At 38.6% G+C, this 20,035-nt stretch overlaps 5 protein-coding genes across 5 annotated transcripts; 1 reads left to right on the top strand and 4 right to left on the bottom strand.

The window, feature by feature from the left end:
- Positions 1-322: 322 nt before the first annotated feature.
- On the bottom strand, positions 323-2,070 carry NFS1 (nitrogen fixation S (NIFS)-like 1). Its single transcript, XM_068487706.2, has one exon. The coding sequence runs from the start codon at positions 1,995-1,997 to the stop codon at positions 627-629; it is 1,371 nt and encodes a 456-aa protein (XP_068343807.2). The 5' UTR covers positions 1,998-2,070; the 3' UTR covers positions 323-626.
- Positions 2,071-2,208: 138 nt separating this feature from the next.
- LOC137747247 (uncharacterized) lies at positions 2,209-5,554 on the top strand. Its single transcript, XM_068487320.2, has 2 exons — positions 2,209-2,570; positions 3,059-5,554. The coding sequence occupies exon 2, from the start codon at positions 3,105-3,107 to the stop codon at positions 5,382-5,384; it is 2,280 nt and encodes a 759-aa protein (XP_068343421.2). The 5' UTR covers positions 2,209-2,570; positions 3,059-3,104; the 3' UTR covers positions 5,385-5,554.
- Positions 5,555-6,485: 931 nt separating this feature from the next.
- Positions 6,486-8,754, bottom strand: LOC137747136 (cytochrome c oxidase subunit 6a, mitochondrial). The gene is made up of 4 exons (XM_068487160.2): positions 8,522-8,754; positions 7,937-8,043; positions 7,777-7,819; positions 6,486-6,754 (listed from the first exon to the last, which is right to left on the bottom strand). Exons 1-4 carry the CDS (start codon positions 8,634-8,636, stop codon positions 6,717-6,719), a joined length of 303 nt encoding a protein of 100 aa, XP_068343261.1. The 5' UTR covers positions 8,637-8,754; the 3' UTR covers positions 6,486-6,716.
- A 5,222-nt stretch (positions 8,755-13,976) lies between these two features.
- Positions 13,977-14,516, bottom strand: LOC148698644 (uncharacterized). Its single transcript, XM_088678562.1, has one exon. The coding sequence runs from the start codon at positions 14,514-14,516 to the stop codon at positions 13,977-13,979; it is 540 nt and encodes a 179-aa protein (XP_088534688.1).
- A 2,597-nt stretch (positions 14,517-17,113) lies between these two features.
- Positions 17,114-18,704, bottom strand: LOC137748964 (uncharacterized). The gene has a single exon (XM_068489149.2). It carries the CDS (start codon positions 18,312-18,314, stop codon positions 17,373-17,375), a length of 942 nt encoding a protein of 313 aa, XP_068345250.2. The 5' UTR covers positions 18,315-18,704; the 3' UTR covers positions 17,114-17,372.
- Positions 18,705-20,035: the final 1,331 nt, after the last annotated feature.

Raw genomic sequence — 20,035 nt, 5'->3', positions numbered from 1 at the left:
AATACAAATGCCGAAAAATCAAATGACCTAGAATTTTATCCTCAAGTGTTCCATGAGATACTCTTCCATTGAGATTCGCACAGATGCTCCATGTCCATAAAACCTAATATGCTACAACATAATTTAAATTATTAATGACTTGTGTCTAATGCGAAAATGAAGAGCTCGAGAAGAGATACTAAAATGCACGGGGGCAACCGTTTCCTATGTTATTGTGTTCTTGTATTGTATGATCAGTTCATCAATGGGGCAATCTTGTGCGTTATCCATGCTCACACACATATGCATATTATTCAAGAAAAAGAAGTAACCTTTCCCACCATTTTTCAAACATTCACCACAATCTTCATATATCATATAGAAACATTTCTGTAGTGAAACATAATTAATTATTCAACAAACGTATCGTTGCCCATATCACATGCCAAGAATGCACAACAGCACGGGGAAACTATCGAAAACAACTACATGTTTGTAAAACTTAGTTATGGAGTAATTATGGAGAGTAGTCAAAAGCATTTACAACAAGGATCGCAAAATGAACCTCAAATTCTCCATCTACTCGATCAGCTCTCACTCGTGCATCTTTATACTCGCTGCTTCACCCAGTCCCTCTTACAAACTCCTCAATGCTGTGACCACTGAATACTCTTGATATCGATCCCTTCCTTCACCATCTCATACAGCGGGCTCAACTCCCTCAACTTCTTCACCTGCTGCACTGTCAGCTGAACCGCCCTGTCAATCTCCTCCTCCGTGGTGAACCGCCCAATCCCAAACCGAATTGAAGTATGAGCCATGTCCTCATCCACCCCCAATGCCCTCAACACATACGACGGCTCCAAACTCGCACTGGTGCACGCACTCCCACTCGACACCGCCACCTCCTTCAACCCCATCAACAAGCTCTCCCCTTCCACATAACCAAACGACAGATTCAAATTCCCGGGATAACGTCTCTCCTCGCTACCATTCACCACAACCATATCAAGCTTCTCCCTAATCCCCTTCAACATCCGATCCTGCAACTCTCTTATCCTCTTCTCATCGTACTCCATTTCCTTCTTCGCAATTTCGCAGGCCGCACCAAATCCTACCACCAACGGCGTAGGAACTGTTCCGCTTCGAATTCCTCTCTCCTGCCCACCTCCATTCATTTGGGGCTCCACCCGAATTCTCGGCCTCCTCCTCATGTACAAAGCCCCGACCCCCTTCGGCCCGTAAACCTTGTGCCCCGAAAGCGACATCAAGCTCACATTCCATTTGTCCACATCAATTGGGATCTTCCCAAGCGCCTGAGCGGCGTCGGTATGGAATGGAATTTTGAACTCCTTGCAAATTTCCCCAATTTCCTCCATGGGCTGAATAACCCCAATCTCGTTGTTCACCGCCATGACCGATACGAGCCCTGTATCGGGCCGAATGGCGGCCCGTAGCCCATCGAGGTCGATAAGCCCGTCGGACTTCACCGGAAGGTAGGTCACATCGTAGCCCTCTTGCTGCAGATGACGGCACGAATCCAGAACGCACTTGTGCTCCGTCTGGGTGGTGATGACATGGCGCTTCTTGTCCTTGTAGAAGTGCATGACGCCCTTGACGGAGATGTTGTTGCACTCGGTGGCGCCGGAGGTGAAGACGATTTCTTTGGGGGAGGCGCCGATTAAGTCGGCGACCTGGGCGCGGGCCGTCTCAACGGCGGAGTCGGACTCCCAGCCGTACATGTGGGTCCGGGAGTGGGGATTTCCGTACCGGGTGAGGTAGTAAGGAAGCATGGCGTCGACGACCCTGGGGTCCACCGGCGACGTGGCCTGCATGTCCAGGTACAGAGGCCGGCCGTAAATTTTCACCCCTTTCATTGAAACTCCATCTGCGTCGTCGAAGGGTTCGGCGACGGCAGCCGCGGTGGAGACGGTGCGGACGAGATGGGAGGCAGCGGAGGCAGGTTTTGGGGTTAGGGTTTGGCGGCGGAGAGCGGAAGCGAGAAGCTTCGCTGCCATTTTTTTTTTTTTTTTTTGCGGGTCGTCGTTTGCGTCGTTTTGGCGGTGTTGTGATGAAGTCGCAAAGGGCAAAGTACCATTTTGAGTTGGAACTAAGCTAACCGACTTCCTCGATCTCGAGATGGACACGTGGCGGGTCGTGAACCCCGAATCTGGTACGTGCCAAATGCAACGCCGTCGTATTTGGAGGAAATAAGGCAACCGATAATGTAAAGCAAAGGGTTTGGATTTGGGCCACGTCCCCACTTGCCTTAAAAATTTATGACAGCAAGCCCGGTGATTTTATGAAACACCCCCCCCCCCCCCTTCTCCCCTCTCTCCTTCTCTCACTAGAATTTGATGGTTAAATTGTCGTTTTATCGAGGTTGCAACTCCCAAATTTGCACTACTACCAGATTCCAGATCCAAATCCAAGGTGGGTGGGAATAAGCAGAAGAAAAGGTAGCATTTTAGTGCTCGTAGAGTTCCAAGTGTCTGCATTTCTAAAAGGAGCATACCTACTACTAGTCCTAAAAGGAAAAGTTTTCTACTTTTCATCCTTTGGCAGAATCCAGCCGCCTGCAACTCCCTCTGGTATTTATCTCTCTCTCTCTCTCTCTCTTGATTGGCATTCTGACTCGGTGTTCTGATTTAGAAACCAGGAACATGATTAGATCTGATGGTAATTCTGTTAATGTCTTGGATTGGAATGTGAAAAAGATTACTGATTTGGTTAGATAGTGATCAAACCCAAGTGGGATTTCTCTGGAATTTGAAAATTCTCGTTAGTGATTGCAAAACTGACCAATGTTGATAGCTTTTCATGTGGAAATGGATTTCTCTGGTTCTTGTCCAGTTGAATTCAGGATTGCTGATTTCGGTTACATCTGTAAGAGTTTGATTCATCATTCACATAATTACTGCTACGCAAACACATTTTTGCAGTTATAAGTAGATCGGTTTAAGTGAACATGTTCTTTTTGTACTAAATTTTGTTTTTATGACTCTGGGAAGATTTCTATTTTGTTTACCCGTGTTTGGATGCGAATCGAAGAATTAAGAAAAGTTTAACTGTTACTCAGGTTTTGTTTAAAGGACGTATTGGTTGGAGCCTGAAAGAGATTGAGGATGTTCAAGCTATCTCCTCGCAGGAGCTCGAGATCTAGGGGGCTGAAGGTCAAGCATGCACTGCAGCTGTTTCTTTTGCTGGGTGTGTGCGTCTGGCTGGCTTACCAAGTCAAGCAGTCTCATGGCAAAAAAGCGGAGTTCAGGGAAAAAATAAAGGATGGTGGGGATCAGATCCTCAAGTTAGGAAGAAAGGATCTCAAGCCTGTCGTGGAGGAAATTGTCGATAGGAATGCAGGGCAGAAGGAGGAGGAAGAAGAAGAACAAAACAAGCCTGAAGAGATTGATAATGTTGGAAGAGGCACTGGAGATGATGAGGTGAATGAAAATGGTGAGAACAAAATTGATGAGAGGACAAAAGATCAAGGTGATTCGGTAGAAGGTGAGAAAGAAAGTGAAACGAACAAGGTGGTTACTAGTGAAGAGAGCAATGTGAATGAAAATGAAGAGAGTAAAGAGAACGAAAATGGAAACAGGAAGGATGAAGACGACAAAGCCAAGCAGAGTGAGGAAAGCAATGAGAGGGAGACCGAAGGGGCCAAAGAGAAAGAAAGTGAAGAAAAGGAGACTGTAGAGACTGTAGAGAAAGAGAACAGAGAGACCAAGGAGATGGAAAGTGAACAGAAGGAGAATGTAGAGACTACAGAGAAAGAAAGTGAACAGAAGGAGAACGGAGAGTCCAAAGAGACAGAAAGTGAACCAAAGGAGAATGTAGAGAACAAAGAGCAAGAAAGTGAGCAGAAGGAGAACGGAGATACCAAGGAGATGGAAAGTGAACAGAAGGAGAATGTAGAGACTACAGAGAAAGAAAGTGAACAGAAGGAGAATGGAGAGTCCAAAGAGACAGAAAGTGAACCGAAGGAGAATGTAGAGAACAAAGAGCAAGAAAGTGAGCAGAAGGAGAACTACGAGACCAAAGAGAAAGAAAGCGAGCAGAAGGAGAACTACGAAACCAAAGAGAAAGAAACTGAACAGAAGGAGAATGAAGAGATCAAAGAGGACAAAACTGAAGAGAAAGGAACATCAGAGGAGACTCAAAGGGTGGATAATAAAGAGGGAGAGGAACGCAATGATACAGATGATAAAGAAAAGGAGGCCGAGGAGAAGGAAGGTGATAAGATTGAGAAGCTGCTTTTAACTGATGATCGGGTTCGAGATGGAGGTGAAACTGATGAGGGGGCAAGAGAAGAGCCTTACAAGGCTGATGATGCTTCCAGTGCTATGGCCCACAAAACTCAGAATGCGACACAAGATAATGAACACGGCAGTTCAGAAAATTCTAATGAAGAAAAGCAGTTTGGAGACAAAGAGATTAATACAAATAGCACTGAAGTGGTTGATGTTGATCAAAACAAGTCTGTCTCAAATGTGGAAGTGACTGAAAAGATTGAACTGAATGGTAATGAAAAGGCCAAGGAAACTGAAGTGGGCAGTGGTGAGAGTAATCACTTGGAACCAGACAATGGTTCGACGCCTAATCCAACGGAACAGAAACAAGTGGACACCAAGACAGATGACTCTACACCGAAAAATTCAACCGATCAGCTGCAAATGGACACAAAGATGGATGACTCTACACCGCAAAGTTCTACAGATCAGCAGCAAGTGGAGACTAAGTCCGATGACTCTACACAGCAAAACGTTGTATTAGAGCAAACCGAGAGATCTGATGTAGCTGCCAACAGTGAGCAACAAGACTCTAGCACAACAGCTTCCACTATAACTGAGAATGGTGATGCTACAAATGGAGTAACCCCAGATACTTCTAGTAATTCTGAATCTGGTGTCTCGGATAGTCAGACTGTCAACTCCAGTACACCTACGGAAACAGATAAAAGTTCTGCACCTTCAACCATGAGCATTGTTCAGACTCAAAAGCTCAGCAGTAACACCGAGGTAGAAGGAACACAGGAAAATATACTCTCTCAAAAAACAAACGAGAATGAAGATGCTGGCCAAAAGCAAGGTGGTGATTCTTCTTCCTTTCAACAAGAGAAAGATGCCCCCTCAAACCCAGATAACAAATTGGATGCGAGCCAGAACGAAAATGGCAGTGGTGTTCCAAACAACACAAACGAAAACGCTGATACAGGTGCAGGCCATAAGGAAGAATCAGTTGACTCGTCAAATTCTTCAGCATCCCAGGACAAAGAAGAATCGTCAAACGCCAATGCTAATGTTGAGGACAAAACTGCATCCCAGGACAAAGAAGAATCGTCATATTCTTCAGCATCCCAGGACAAAACTGCAACTAATAACAGTGATCATACGGCCGCTGAGTAAAACATTTCAATAAGTTCACCATTCATTTCCGCAACCATTTATGTCATTTTGATTTTTTTTTTTTTTTTCTTGTGAGGTGATTCTGCATAACTGTAACCTTCATTGATGGCTGTACCTTGTTGTGATTATAGTGCGAAAGTTATTATATCAATCTTGACTCTTGAGGGCAATATTTTGACAGGAATTTTTTTGAAATTGCATAGTTTATAACTTCATATCATCCACTCTGATGATGTATTTCCTCTTACTCTTCTAGAGAAATTCTTTAGGTTCGGACATCCAGACCATATGACTCTCTCCGGAAACACAATCCTTAACCCTTGTATTTTGTTCCAACCTGCCCCTTATGTATAGTACCCCTATACAAGCATAGGGAAACATGAATCTTTTTTGTTTTACCTGTCTTTTGCCAGGAGTAGGATTCTCTTTCCTCCTAATCCCCTGCTCTCACATTTCCTTTATTGGCACTCTTTATAAAAAAAAAGAATTAATATAAGATGTTGACGTGACTTAATCGTAACCGTTTAAATAAGAGGGAAGAAAATCTTACTTGTTTTTGCCAAGGGAAACAAGAATCTCTCTTTCTTGTTTTACCTGTCTTTCGCCAAATGTTAAGTCAAGGAAAGGAGAGCTTCTTGGGTACGGCACCCGGATTGAAGGCGGTGTGAGAGGAGGGTGGAACCTCAATTGGCCAAGGTTAGCATGACAATTCAAGGGGTGTGGGGGTAGTTGGACGTGGGATAGGGGAAGGTATTTTGTGTCTAGGCCCTTACGAATTAGGTGGTCCAGTAGTTTGACCTTTAAATTTCTCCGGAGAAAGGACTTGGTCACTTGAGATTATTGTTTCGGTAGGACATAATATCTTTACTTCGAGTGCTATTGCCGAATGACATGCACCAAGTCTATACTCCGTATTTGTTATCAGGCACTTGTTCACCACAAACCTCATTTGTGGTTTTGAGTTTTCATTTGCATCCCGAATTTTCATTCTAATCAATCAGTCAATAAATTTCTCCGAAAAAGCAGTGTCGGACATAATGAGGAGACCGAAAAATCTCCATATTCGGAAGAAGATAGGCATATATTGAAGAACAGGACGCCGGAAAGGGAAACAAACCAACATGTTATCATCTTATTTATCTGTGTCAATGGTTACAGACAAACATAACAAAAAATTGAACTTGCCACAAGGTCTTGATCCCGAATTCATGTTGAAAAATAAGTGCAAGTATTCATATCGAAAGAAATTCAAAGACAAATGAATCCATCTGACATGAACGTGAAACAGAGTTATTCCAAATGGTGCCTCCTTCGAATGTCCCAAATGACAGTCTAGTGCTCATGCTTTGCTTCAAAAAGGCCATCTGGACCTGAACAACAAAAATATAAACGCTCCGATATTTGATCAATGTTTATTACGAAAGAGAATAAAAAGGTGAAACCTAACGAACACAGATCCAGAAAACAATAACGCTTCAACATCTCAAATTGGTGGATTAGACAGCAGTACAGTGCACAAAAGCAATTGAAATTTCTGTTCTTGTAAGTTAATTAAGAAAGTCAAAAACAGGTTATTGAAAGTACCATTTTACCAATAAGCATACAACATGTCTACCCAATATCTTTAAAGGACAACTATCTAGAATATCTGAAAAGGACAAAGGCTCGTACTATATCCGCAAACAACAACAATGTACCAGCTATAACAATGACTTCAAAGTTTTGCACATCCTCAAGTTAAAAATATTCAGGCATCAAATATGGCAGTCCGAACTCGATACACTGTAAGACACTACAGAAATAGGTGCCTACATTATTAAAACATGTCAGCACTACTGCAGTAAATAGTGAGCCATACTATTAACGATCATTTAGCTTATTAGCCCCCACTCAAGACAGGGCCAAACCATTATTATCAACAGTTTGAGGTTAAATACAAAAATCTTACTTATTCGTTTGACCAATGTGTGGGAGAAGAAATTTCAAGACAGGAAGATCATATCTTTCCTTGCTACCAAAAAACTTCATATATTTCTAAAAGCCAGTGGTAGAATAACTATCAACTTGGGGCCACATCACACATATATGGTACAACATTGGTCTCCCTTTATCCTTTTTAGGGTTATAAAAATGCATCTAAGGTCATTAAAACAATTCAAACATGCTCCTTCCACTAACTGAACAACCAAAGAATGACGTTTTTCACTAGACACACTGATCAACTATAACAAAACCCACAACGATAAGTAATAGGTACCGTGAATACAATCAAATAGAATGCGCTGCACGATGTAGAACTTTGCAGAAATATTAAAGTAAAGAAAGAACAAAAAATATTCGAGTCATAGAAGATTATTATAAATTCAGGCCATAATGATGTTCAGAATCATACCCCATGGGAATTCCTTATTGCGGATGTGCAGGTATGGGTAAGCCTGCAAACATAGACAGCAGATAACGAGGAATCACTATCAAATGCATAAGGTAAAGCTATATATAATATCAAGGAAAACAAAGTGAAAAAAAGCACAATGCTTGAGAAGAAAGCTCACGGGAGGAGCATCGTAGTGAGGATGCGGCTTTGACAGGTTAACAAAAGCTAAAATAGTGCAGGAAGCGATGCCCAGGTAAGTTATCTTCTCCCACTTGGCCGTCTCACCTGAATAAATGAAAGAGAAAAACAGATCAAATACAATGTAAAACCACTAAAATAATCGGCGATGCCAACGTATTAAAACAATGAATTTTCTGCTCCAAACCCAGATGGATCTGAATCCTTAAGCTGTCACCATGGCATTCAAAATTATTCAAACTAACCGGAAAGGGTTTCCACTCCACCGAAATCCGAAATCAAATTCATCTATTATGGCACATTTTGCTAATTTCCACTACAATATACACATATCTATAGAATCATTGAACAAAAAGGGAAAATTATCACAAACCTAAGAAACTAAGGTCAAAACCTAACATGTACCCGCAAATGCTAATTGAATTTTCTCAGATTAATAAATCTCGAATTAAAACTAAGAAATAATAATTATCCATCAAAGATCAACAATTAAATAATCGAGTCGCATATATTCACGTGGGTGTGTGCGCACGCGACGGAGACAGATAGAGAGATAAGAAATTACGAGCATCGTCGTGTCCAGCAGAGGAGGAGAATGAGCGCCTTGGGGGAGCAGCGGATCGAGAGCCGCCACGCAGGGCGGTTCGAAGCCCAGCAGATCGGAACATCGCCGTCGCCATTTCTTAGCAAGACTCTTATCTTTCACCTTTTGATGTTGTTTTGTGCAGAGAATTTATGGCGAGTGAAAATGCGAAACCCTTTTTTGACAATTTCGTTGCGGAAAATGCGTAGTAGAGGAAGTCAGGAATTAAAAAGATAAAAAGGCCCATTTATCTAACTCTAGTTTCTGTTTACACCCAACAAGTTACAGGCCCAAGGTTGCCTATTGCAAATGCATGTTTGTCAGCAAGGATAATACTAGCGAGACTAAATATGACATATACTAAATTTTGTAAACTAAATAATATGAAAGTTGATGATTGAATTATTAATTACGTATTGATTAACGTGCTTATTTCTTATTGATGATGTATCATTTAATTTATAAATTTCGTCTACAAATTTTGTCCACCTAACATTTATTTTTTATGAAGAAGAAATTTATTAAAGCTTAAAACCTCTAATACAATTGTTTCCCATACAATCAAAATTAAAAGCCTCCATAGCCGAAATCGGAAGACAAAAATCCCAAAATTGTGGGTTGGCAAGTGAGGCCCATATGAGATAATGCGTCCGCCACGAAATTAGCTTCCCTATGAATATGCTTCCAACTGATATGCTGGAATTCAGAAGCCAGCCATCTAATGTCCTTTGTGATAGGTTTAAGATGCCAAGGGGGCGTCCAAACATCTTTCTCCACCTGGATGATAAGCTTAGAATCCCCTTCCACCATCAGCTTTTTCACACCTTTGCGCCTAACGAACAAAATTCCTTCCTTTAAAGCAACAGCCTCTACAACCGAAATGTTGGCGCCATCAAAGTTCAAAGCCCCAACACCAACAGGTTGCCCTTCCGCATTTCTTAAAACAAAAGCAATTGCAGAACGATCCAAAACTAACCGACCTATCAAAGTTTAATTTCACATAGCCATGGGGAGGAGGACGCCAGCAAATGGGTCGTTGGTGGCAAGGATCACCCCCTAGAGATCTTCTTACAATTATCCTTAAAAAAAGATAAGCTTACACTTACGGCAATGGAGATACTCCTAGTCGGATTAGGAATCATACTTCTAAAAAAATTATTATTTCTATCATTCCATATTTGCCAACAATTCAAAATAGCTTTACTACGATCACTCAAATCATTGCATTCAACATTGTCAATTAGTTTCATCCAATCTAACACATTATTAAACTAAGTCAAATTATTCTTCCAAGGACTTACCGGAGAGATGTTCCACATTTCTTTAGCATGCTTGCAATTAAGAAAAAAGTGATTTTGAGTCTCATCCTCATTGCCACACATAGGGCACAATTTGTCAATATTTTGAATAAATTTACTCAATTTCATCCTAGTATGAAGTTTTTCATGAGTAAAAAGCCATGCAAAAATTTTTACCTTTGGAGGTATCATTAACTTACATAATCTTCTTAAGGAGCTTCTGCCTTTTAACTTCTTGATTATTATTACTATGAATCCAAGTTGCTGACTTGATTGAGAACTCACCAATAGAGGAGTGTTCCCACACAAAATTGTCACTTTTATTTTGAAGGGAAATAGGCATCAAACAAATTTTCCTCACAACATTCAGGTCCAACACTTGGGAGAGACGAACTCTATCCCAACTTTTATTATCAATAAACTCACTCACTTTAGTGTCCCAATTTATGTTCTGCCGTTGATTTTCAGGAATTAGCTAGAACAATGGATAAAGAAAAACCCAACGATGGGTCTAAAAAAAGGATATCTTCACCATTACCCACAACCCATCTAATTCCCATGTGAATAACATATTTACTATTCAAAATCTCTTTCCAGGCCAAAGAGTGGTTTTGCTTGACTTTGCAACTAAAAAAATCATCTTTCCTTAAGTGTTTTCTTTTAACAATTTGCACCCACCAATTGTTTTCATCCTTTAAAACTTTCCATACTAACTTAGTCAAACATACTAACTTAGTCAAACATGCATTATTGAAATGACCCACTCTTCTTACGCCCAACCCCCCCTTATCCTTAGAAGTACACACTTTTTTCCAAGCCATAGGTTTTAACTTCCTATCTCTCCCCCAAAAGAAGTCCCTACACTTGTTTAAGTTCTTAGTTACTCAAGTAAGACATTTAAAGCAAGACATAATATGGCTCAGCATACCAAATAAGTTGGACTTAATGAGGGTTAGTCTTCTTGCCTTAGGGAGAGTATTAGTCTTCCACCCAACAAGCTTTTGCTTAATTCTTTTGATTAATTCACATTCATTCATTGGATATTTCCAAAAAAACAATATTATAAATGCCCAGATATTTGCCGATAGTAGTTTTATGTTGAATATGTAAAATATTAACAATAGCATTTCTAGTTTGAGCATCAGTATTTTTTGAAAAATAAAGTGAGGATTTGTGGAAATTTACCTTTTGACCCCAAGCTTTGGCAAACATATTAAGAACATGAAGTACATTCCTAGCACCTTTTGTAGTTGCCCTAGCAAATAACAAACAATCGTCTGCAAAAACTAGATTTGATATTCTAAATCCACCAGGAGATGACAGAATACCAACATGCGATTTAGGGGTAGTGGCCATTTCGTTAAAGTGTTTAATCAACGGTTCCATGCAAAGAATGAAATTATAAGGTGATAAGGGATCCTTTTGCCTTATTCCTTTCTTAGGGTAAAAGTAACCATGAGTAGAACCATTAATCAAAACCGAGAAGGAAGTTGAAGTAATGCATTCCATAATTAAGCTCGCCCATCTTTCCGCAAAACCAAATCTAAGAAGCACATATCTAATATACTCCCAATTAAGATAATCATATGCTTTTTCTAAATCCAACTTTATTCCTATTGGTCCAGTCCTTCATTTCTTACCTTTAAAACTAGAAAACATTTCATGCGCAATCAAAATATTATCATAAATAGAACATCCCAGAGCAAAGGCCCTTTGGTTTCCAAATATGAAATGGTCGAGAAGTGGCTTTAACCTTTTAATGATGATTTTCGTGATTATTTTATAGCTAGCTCACATTACAAAGACTAATTGGTCTATAATTACTTACCACCTCAGGATTTTCCACTTTTGGGATGAGGGCAATGTTGGTATGATTAATAAGCCTCAAGATAGTACTATTTTCAAAGAAATCCTTAACCATAGCACTCACCAAATCTTTGATTGTATCCCAGCATTCACGATAAAAACTTGCACCAATTCCATCCGGACCTGGTGCTTTCAACGCACCAATTCTTTTAACTAAAAATATGACTTTAACCCCTAAAACTTAATTTTTTCCACATAAAACCCAACATAATAAACTTAATTTTTTCCACATAAAACCCAACATAAGTTTTTTACTCGAATAAAACTCATTAATAAGATTCCACATCAGTAAATTCATTAATTATGTTTGACTTTACACATTTAAAAAATTTTGAGGCCTAAAATACCCCTATTTGAATGTTTGATGTCACATCCCCGCCCAGACCTCCACCACATCCCGGGCTCGACTCCACCGTAGCACGATATTGTCCGCTTTAAGCCTCTACCACGCCCTCACTATTTTGTTTCTGGGAACTCACACGAGAACTTCCCAGTGGGTCACCCATCCTGGGATTGCTCTTGTGCGAACTCGCTTAACTTCGGAGTTCCGATAGAATCCGAAGCCAGTGAGCTCCCAAAAGGCCTCGTACTAGGTAGAGATGGGAATATACATATAAGGCTTACAGGATCCACTCCTATGGGCGATTTGGATGTTATATTTGATGTACACAATTAATTCCATACGGATTGTAAAGGAGAGTGAATGATTTTACAAAAATAAAAAAAATAATAAATTCATTGCCTAATATATATAATAACAATAAAACTTGCCTAATATATGTAATAACACATGCTTAGTTTAGTCAATTATATTATATTTTATATATAAATGTAGGTAAATTATTTCACACACACACACACATATATAACCAAAAAAAAAAAATATATGCATTCTATATGTAAAAATTCAAACAAAATAATTTACCTATAAAAAAATGTTATTTGATTCAGTGCACCTACCATTCAACTTTTAAAATGTTTTTTTTTTTTTAGTCGAAAAAGATGTTAGATTTCAAAATTTTAAGTGTTAGATTGCTTAAAAAAGTAAAATAATTTACCCAATAAATATAAAGTACATGCAAGATAATTTACCTACAAAATAAAGTAAATCCCAAAATACATGGAAAATAATGTACCTACATACAAAATAATATTATTTTATTGAATATGAGTTTACCTATTATTTGTACATATATCTTATAATAATAAAAATGTGCCAAATATATGTAATAATACATGGAAAATATATTACCTACAAAATAAAAGAATGTTATTTGTTTCAATATTAATTTACCTACAAAATATGCATTATTGCTGATCATAAATTTACATATAGGTAGATTAATTAGTTAATATGTTTGAACATATAGTAGTACTATATATATATATATATATATAGATATATGTTAGGTGTCACATCCCGGCCCGGAGCGGATCACTTCCCGAGCCCGCTCCACCACCATAGCACGATATTGTCCGCTTTAGGCTTACCATTCCCTCACGGTTTTGTTTTTGGGAACTCACGAGCAACTTCCCAGTGGGTCACCCATCATGGGATTGCTCTAGCCTCTTTCTCGCTTAACTTCGGAGTTCCAACGGAACCCGAAGCCAGTGAGCTCCCAAAAGGCCTCGTGCTAGGTAGAGATGGGAATAAACATACAAGGATCACTCCCCTAGGCGATGTGGGATGTTACAATCCACCCCCCTTAGGGGCCCAACGTCCTCGTTGGCACACACGCGACTAGGGTAAGGCTCTGATACCAATTTGTCACATCCCGGCCCGGGGCGAATCACTTCCCGAGCCCGCTCCACCACCGTAGCACGATATTGTCCGCTTTGGGCTTACCACTCCCTCATGGTTTTGTTTTTGGGAACTCACAAGCAACTTCCCAGTAGGTCACCCATCATGGGATTGCTCTAGCCCCTTTCTCGCTTAACTTCGGAGTTCCAACGGAACTTGAAGCCAGTGCGCTCCCAAAAGGCCTCGTGCTAGGCAGAGATGGGAATATACATATAAGGATCACTCCCCTGGGCGATGTGGGATGTTACATTAGGGGTAATAATATGTGCAATAACTATTTGTTCATTGTAATTAAGGTGAGTAATTACATTTATTGATTTATTTTGAATATTGTGGTACAAGTTGTAAATATTTTGTAATAATAGGTTAATTACTTCTCTACTTGGCAGTCATTTTCAAATTTGGGTTTTATTTTGATGTTTGTAACTAGGTGGGTTTTTATTTAGGAAATAATAGTTGTAAGGGTCTATATCTAAAGAACCCTTCTTTTAATTGCATCCCATATTTCTATATTTTCAACAGGCTTGAGTAAAAGTTCATTGTGATGGTGGTCAATACAAGGATCAATAATATCTGCAATAGAAGAGATATCCATGAGAGCACGGGGACTATCACAAGAAAATTGCAGTTTAAAGTCCTGCACAAAAACCTGTTCTAGACCCTCACCCTCATTCCACCAAAACCCACAACTATCCTTTATCTTTCTAATTTCATTTCTCTTATTTCGAACAATTGCCACCGTTTGGAAATACCTTGTGTTCTTATCACCTAATTGCAGCCAATTGAATTTAGCTTTCTGTGCCCACATGACTTCTTCTTGTCTTAGTATTGAATTAAGTTCCTCACTAAGCTTTATGTCTAAATCAATCTCTGAATCAACATTTTGGTTTTTCACGATGGTTTCTTGCACCTCAGCAAGGTCCCCAATGATTTTTTTCTTACGCTCCTTTAAATTACCAAAAGTTGTTTTATTCCAACCTTTAACCATATATTTGAAAGTCCCAGCACGCATCTTAAAAGTGTCCATTGAATTTGGTCCACTTTGTTGAATTAGGTCAATTCACTGATTATCCACCTCAGTTTTTTTTCATTATATTTTTGTTAAATTGTGATAAATATAATCTCTTACGTATATGTTTATCTTTTACTTAATTTTAGGATTAAATATAAGAATTAAATATTGTTTCTCCTTTTTTCCTTTCCTAATTCGTATCTCAAATTTTTACTCTATCTCCATCACACGTTAATTGTGTTAACTAATTTATGTTGTAGGTACTATATATATCATTTTCATTAATGATAGGTAGATTAATTTTCATTTATTTTCATACATACTTGTATAACTGGTTAAATATATTTTATCAATCTATGGTATAGGTATCATATATGATGACATATAAATTTTAGTTTAACTATTTTCTATATAAAATAAAAAATAAATAAAAAGTGGTGATTTTCATATTCAAATTAAAAAATTAAAAAATTATGAAGATGTATAAATTAAGAAATCTAATTAAAATTGAAAAATAAGAAAATTTGAGTAAATCCAACTAGAGGTCAAATTTTTAGACCTAAATCAAAGTACCCTTGATTAAATTAAATAAAAATAACGGATATAATTAAACAGGAGTGTGCAAGAAAGTAGAAAAACAATCTTTATTCTCAAATTCTTGCCTCTTGAGAAGATGATAACACTCTTTGTTAAGATCCTCTTGTTTGCTCTGTTCTATCAAATATTTACTGGAGGTCCTTCCCTATGCTGTTCTCGAGATCATAGTAATCTTTGTTAATCTCTTGATTATTTATCCTCACTTTGTTTAGTGCCGACATCTGGATTCTACTAATGGTCAAGCTTCTTAAAAGTAGAGTACGTTGTTTGGGGTAGGGGCAGTACAGTCCTTTGCCCTTCATTTGACTACATAATTTAAACACAACTAGGATTTAAAGAATGAAGCTACAGAGATCATCTACTAGAATTATCGTTTGTAGACTGCATAAATATGAACCACAAGTTGTGGTGATTGATAGTTGATTTTTTTTTTTAAATCACTAAATAAGAAATCCAATCATCAACCGCCACGTCATATAGTTTACAAAATATAATATCACTAGCATTTTCTAGATTTAAATTCTAAAAAAAAAAAAAACCAAAAAATGTGAAATACGGGAGTTATTGGGTAGCCAAAGATGAAGTTTAGTAAACATGTGGTTCATAAATGAAATTTCAATATAGATTTAACCTAGTTGATATTCAGTGTGGAGACATTCTCGAGTAGACTACCGACATACGATTTGAAAACTAACGTATTCATGCATTATTGGACAAAAGATTTGACGTTTTTAGATACAAATTAAATTTATTTGGCAAATCGTGAGAGTACAAACTCGAGTTAGTTTAGTGAAAAGTAAGCAAATGTTATGAATCCCAACTTGAATTTTAAATCTATCAAATGCATTTTAGGGCTACCGACTTTGGCTTGACATACTATTTAACCCGAGGGCCAAAAGTGTTGGAAGATATTAGTGTTTTAGATTTATTTTATTCATTGAGTATTTTAGGTATGTCAAGTATTAGGTCTTCTAAGGTTTCATTTCTTAAAAATATAGCTTCAAAATTGGGTCTATCAAAATGTAATCCTTAGTTTTTAGTAATTTTGGCAATATATGCTTGTCCAAAAAAAAAAAAAAAAAAAGAAAAAAAAAGAAAAAAAAAAGAAAACTCTAGCAAAATGCAAATCGTACCACATTTGTATTATCTCTCTAGTAAATAGAACACACACATGTTTGTGCGCTATACCTCTACTAGAGAGATAGTAAAATGTTATATAAAAAATTTGATAACGTAGCATTAATCAATAAAAATATAATTCATTTAGCAACTAGTTTTTAACGGCTAAATGTGGTTATCTTGTTCTAGTAATCTGCAGCTTTCCACTCCAACAACCAAACAATTAGACTCGCAGACTCAGATTTGTTTTGTCATAAAACAGATAGGCAAAAGAAAAAAAAGAAAAAAAAAGAACAAGGAACAAGAACAACGACAAGATTCAAGAGCCACTGTCATATTTGAGCCAATTAACAAGGAAAGTTGATGTTTCATATACTTAACTACGATGGTAAATAACAATGATACGAAACAAAACACGCAAAAAGTTGTGGCTTCAAATTAAAGACGCAACTGAACAATTATCTTTCATTTGCCGACTAAGAAATTACTTTCGCTGCATTACAGGCTGATGTTACTTCATTCTATATTCTAGTCCAACGAAATCCTTGTTAATGCATAAGCTGGACTTTGATTGGAGAAATGAATATGTAACTATGTAAGCTCTAGGTTTTATGGCTCTAATGAACAATTACCTTTCCATGGATGTTTGCATGCAATGATATAGCGGCAAGTATGCACTTGAAGTTGATTCATAATAAGGCACGTGTGACGCTTTTTATGTGATTGTTTGTACACCAAGTTATGCCGTTCATTTAGCTAACAATGTTTAACTAATATATAGAGGCATGACGAGGGACATCAATTAAGAGTCCTGTTTAAAGAAGACTCTTAACAAGCAAGAAAAAAAAAAAAACTAAAAGCTAAAATCTGAAAAGAAATCATTATCGAACAACTTAATTTATCATGTATAGCTTTCCAAATAATATCAAAATATTTCCATCCTAACTAATTAAATGCAATCACATCTGGTGAGATACCTTCTATATTAGAATATAAATAAAATCTAATCTAATATCAACTGAATCTAAATGGGATGATCCAATTATGATTTGAATAATTGATAACATAACTCGGATTATAGATCTAATTATAAACCCGAATCCAATATTTTTCCTCTAGAAGAAGCGCATAGCATGGTACTCATCCCGTTCCCTCGAGACCAAGGGAGTCCATCGCATCCTCTTTGGTCCAACCCCCACGCAACAAAACCATAGACAGTCCCTTCACGCGCCACCCCACGCCCACCTCGTCATAACTATCTCCCGTCATGTGGGGCCCACTTCTCACCTTCTCACCACAGCCGTCCATCATCATCATCTCCTTAACCTCCTCCTCCTTCCACCCGCCCTCCCTCAGCCTCCAAAACACCTCCTCCAAACATTCCGCCAAGTCCTCCCCACTCCACCACCCGCGCGTCTCCTCACGCCCCACCACCTCGCTCCAAAACTTGATCCTCCGCGCTGCCTTTGGGGCCCATGCGGGCACGTGCACGAACCCAAACTCTTGGCAAAAAAACCGGGTGATGTCACAGCTCAGAACCCTGACCCTCTCCGCGTCAATGTAGAAAACTGGATTCCCCGCCACGTTCGGCCTCGAAGGCACGTAACAGTTCCGGTAAATCGGAACGAGAACCGGCGCTTTCATCACCAGCTGGTTTGCCACGTCAGCATCACAACGCTTCGGACCCCACGACTTGCACCAGAGGGTTCCGTTGGAGACTTGCCTGAGGAGGCTTCGGGATGGGAGGCTGAGGAGGATCCGGAGTTGTTGGTGGGAGGAAGAGCGCCAGTTGGGGAACGCGGGGCCCACGGGGAGGCCTTCCTGGAGGATGGTGCGGAGGTCAGGTGGGAAGGTGAAGTCAAAGGCGGCTTCGAGGGAGGCGAGCTCTTGATCGGTGAGGCCTTGCTCGATTGGGATGTTGTGGGGTGAGGAGTGGAGGTGTTTTACGACGGATTTGGCGTAGGCTGCGACGGAGAAGCAGACTAGCGGCTGTTTGGCTGCGGCAGTCGTGGATTTAGAGTTGGGTTTTGGTGGCAGCTTGTTGATGATCGTGTGGTGGTTGGTTGGTGCTGACGGTGCCATTCGGTGGAGATGATGAAGATGTGAAATGGAGTTTTTTTTTTTTATCAATTAATTTTATTTAGTTTTGAATCTTTTGACTGGATGATTTGGTGGAGGAGCAGGACGAGAAGAGGGGAAGATGATGCTTTTTTCCTTTTTTTTTTTTTTTTTTGATGAACTGTTTGGGCGGAAGAGTCGTCGAAGGAAGCGTACGTTTTAACGTCGACTTCTAGATTTAGGTGGCAGAAGCAGTGTATATCAAAATATATGCGTGAGTTGGATTTTGCTTAATCGGAAAACTCCCGCGTTGGATTTGCTTAATCGGGAAGACTCCCGCGTCCTGGTTTCGTTGTAGAAGGGGGGAGTTTGAGTGCATGCTTGTGTGTATATATCATGGAACATGAGGCCTCACCTCCTGGTTTCGTTGGCATCTTATTACATATACGTATGTATGCGTTGCATTTCATGCCTCTTTTGTCTCGTAGACATTTAAAACTGTATATTAATCGCAATAGGGATTAATTTGGCTTGAAAGGAAATAGTTTGGATTAATTTGGCAATAGGGATATATTAGTCAAGGAAAAATAAACCATAAAAGCAATGGGAATACATTGTGTTTAAAATTAATTTTAGGTAACTAGATACAGTGATATCTAAGATTCTGTAACAAGTAAATACTTTCGCAGAAGCATAATTTATTTTCTGGTTAAATACATTACGAGATGTTTTTCCATTGAAATGACTAAATACAAAGAGTCTTTTGAAATCCACTTGCTTGCATCTCTAACTTGCATATGTAAGAAAATCAATTTGTGTAGAGTTGGCCTTCCGCCAAATTGTTTGTTACCCACCCTAGCTAGAACAAGATTATCGAGTTTTTTTTTTTCTTTTTCTTTTTTTGTAAAATAAATAATACGCCTTTATATGTCAAAAAACATAACTAAACACAATCTTTTGAATTTTAGTTAAGTCAGTTAGAGCATTGTACTCTCCTCTACACCCAAATTTTTATCACCCCATTTCCGTAATCTAAATGAATTAAGAGTAATTATCCGATCATTTGTCAATATTTTTTATCTACGCACCCTAGAAATTGATTTTAATCTCACTTTGTTCTCTATAACTCAAAAGCTCTTACTTTACTCCCTGAAACTCAAAGTTCACTTCACCTTGCCCCATGAAACTCAATTGTGATCCCATTTTGCCCCCGGAAACTTGAAAGTCGTCTTTATAAAACTTAAAATTCACTCCACATTGCCTTAGATCTGTTAATTTCTTGTGTGAGATTGATTTTGGGGCGCCATACTAATTAATCTTTTTTATTTTTGTCATCTCTTCAATTTCTTTTAAACTTAATATTCTCTGATTGTTAATTGTTTACGCATAATGGAGATTTATAATCGAATTTATTCTAAGGTCCACATATATTTTAGGAGGTGACCTATAAATTTCATGGAGAAAAGAGTGTCCACAAGTCAAAGTAGAACAAATTTTGAGCTTCAGAGAGTAAAGTGATCACTTTTAAGTTACAGAGGGCAAAATGAGATTAAAATGGACTTCCAAGAGGAAGGATAGCTAAAAATAAAACATTTTTCCTTTAATTCTAATACAACTATAAATGTTAGCATGTTGTTCATATATAATCAAGCTTAAATAGTGGTAACTATCACCCAAGAAACAAAAATACACCATATTGTTATCCAAAGCATATAAAATGTACAACAGGCTTATAACTGAAGCAA

Source organism: Pyrus communis, chromosome 2 (genome assembly GCF_041283825.1).
Source record: "Pyrus communis isolate YQ-2024b chromosome 2, ASM4128382v1, whole genome shotgun sequence".
NCBI classification, from domain to species: domain Eukaryota; kingdom Viridiplantae; phylum Streptophyta; class Magnoliopsida; order Rosales; family Rosaceae; genus Pyrus; species Pyrus communis.
The sequence above is the reverse complement of the archived record's forward strand: the minus strand, read 5'-3'. Positions and strand labels throughout refer to the sequence as shown.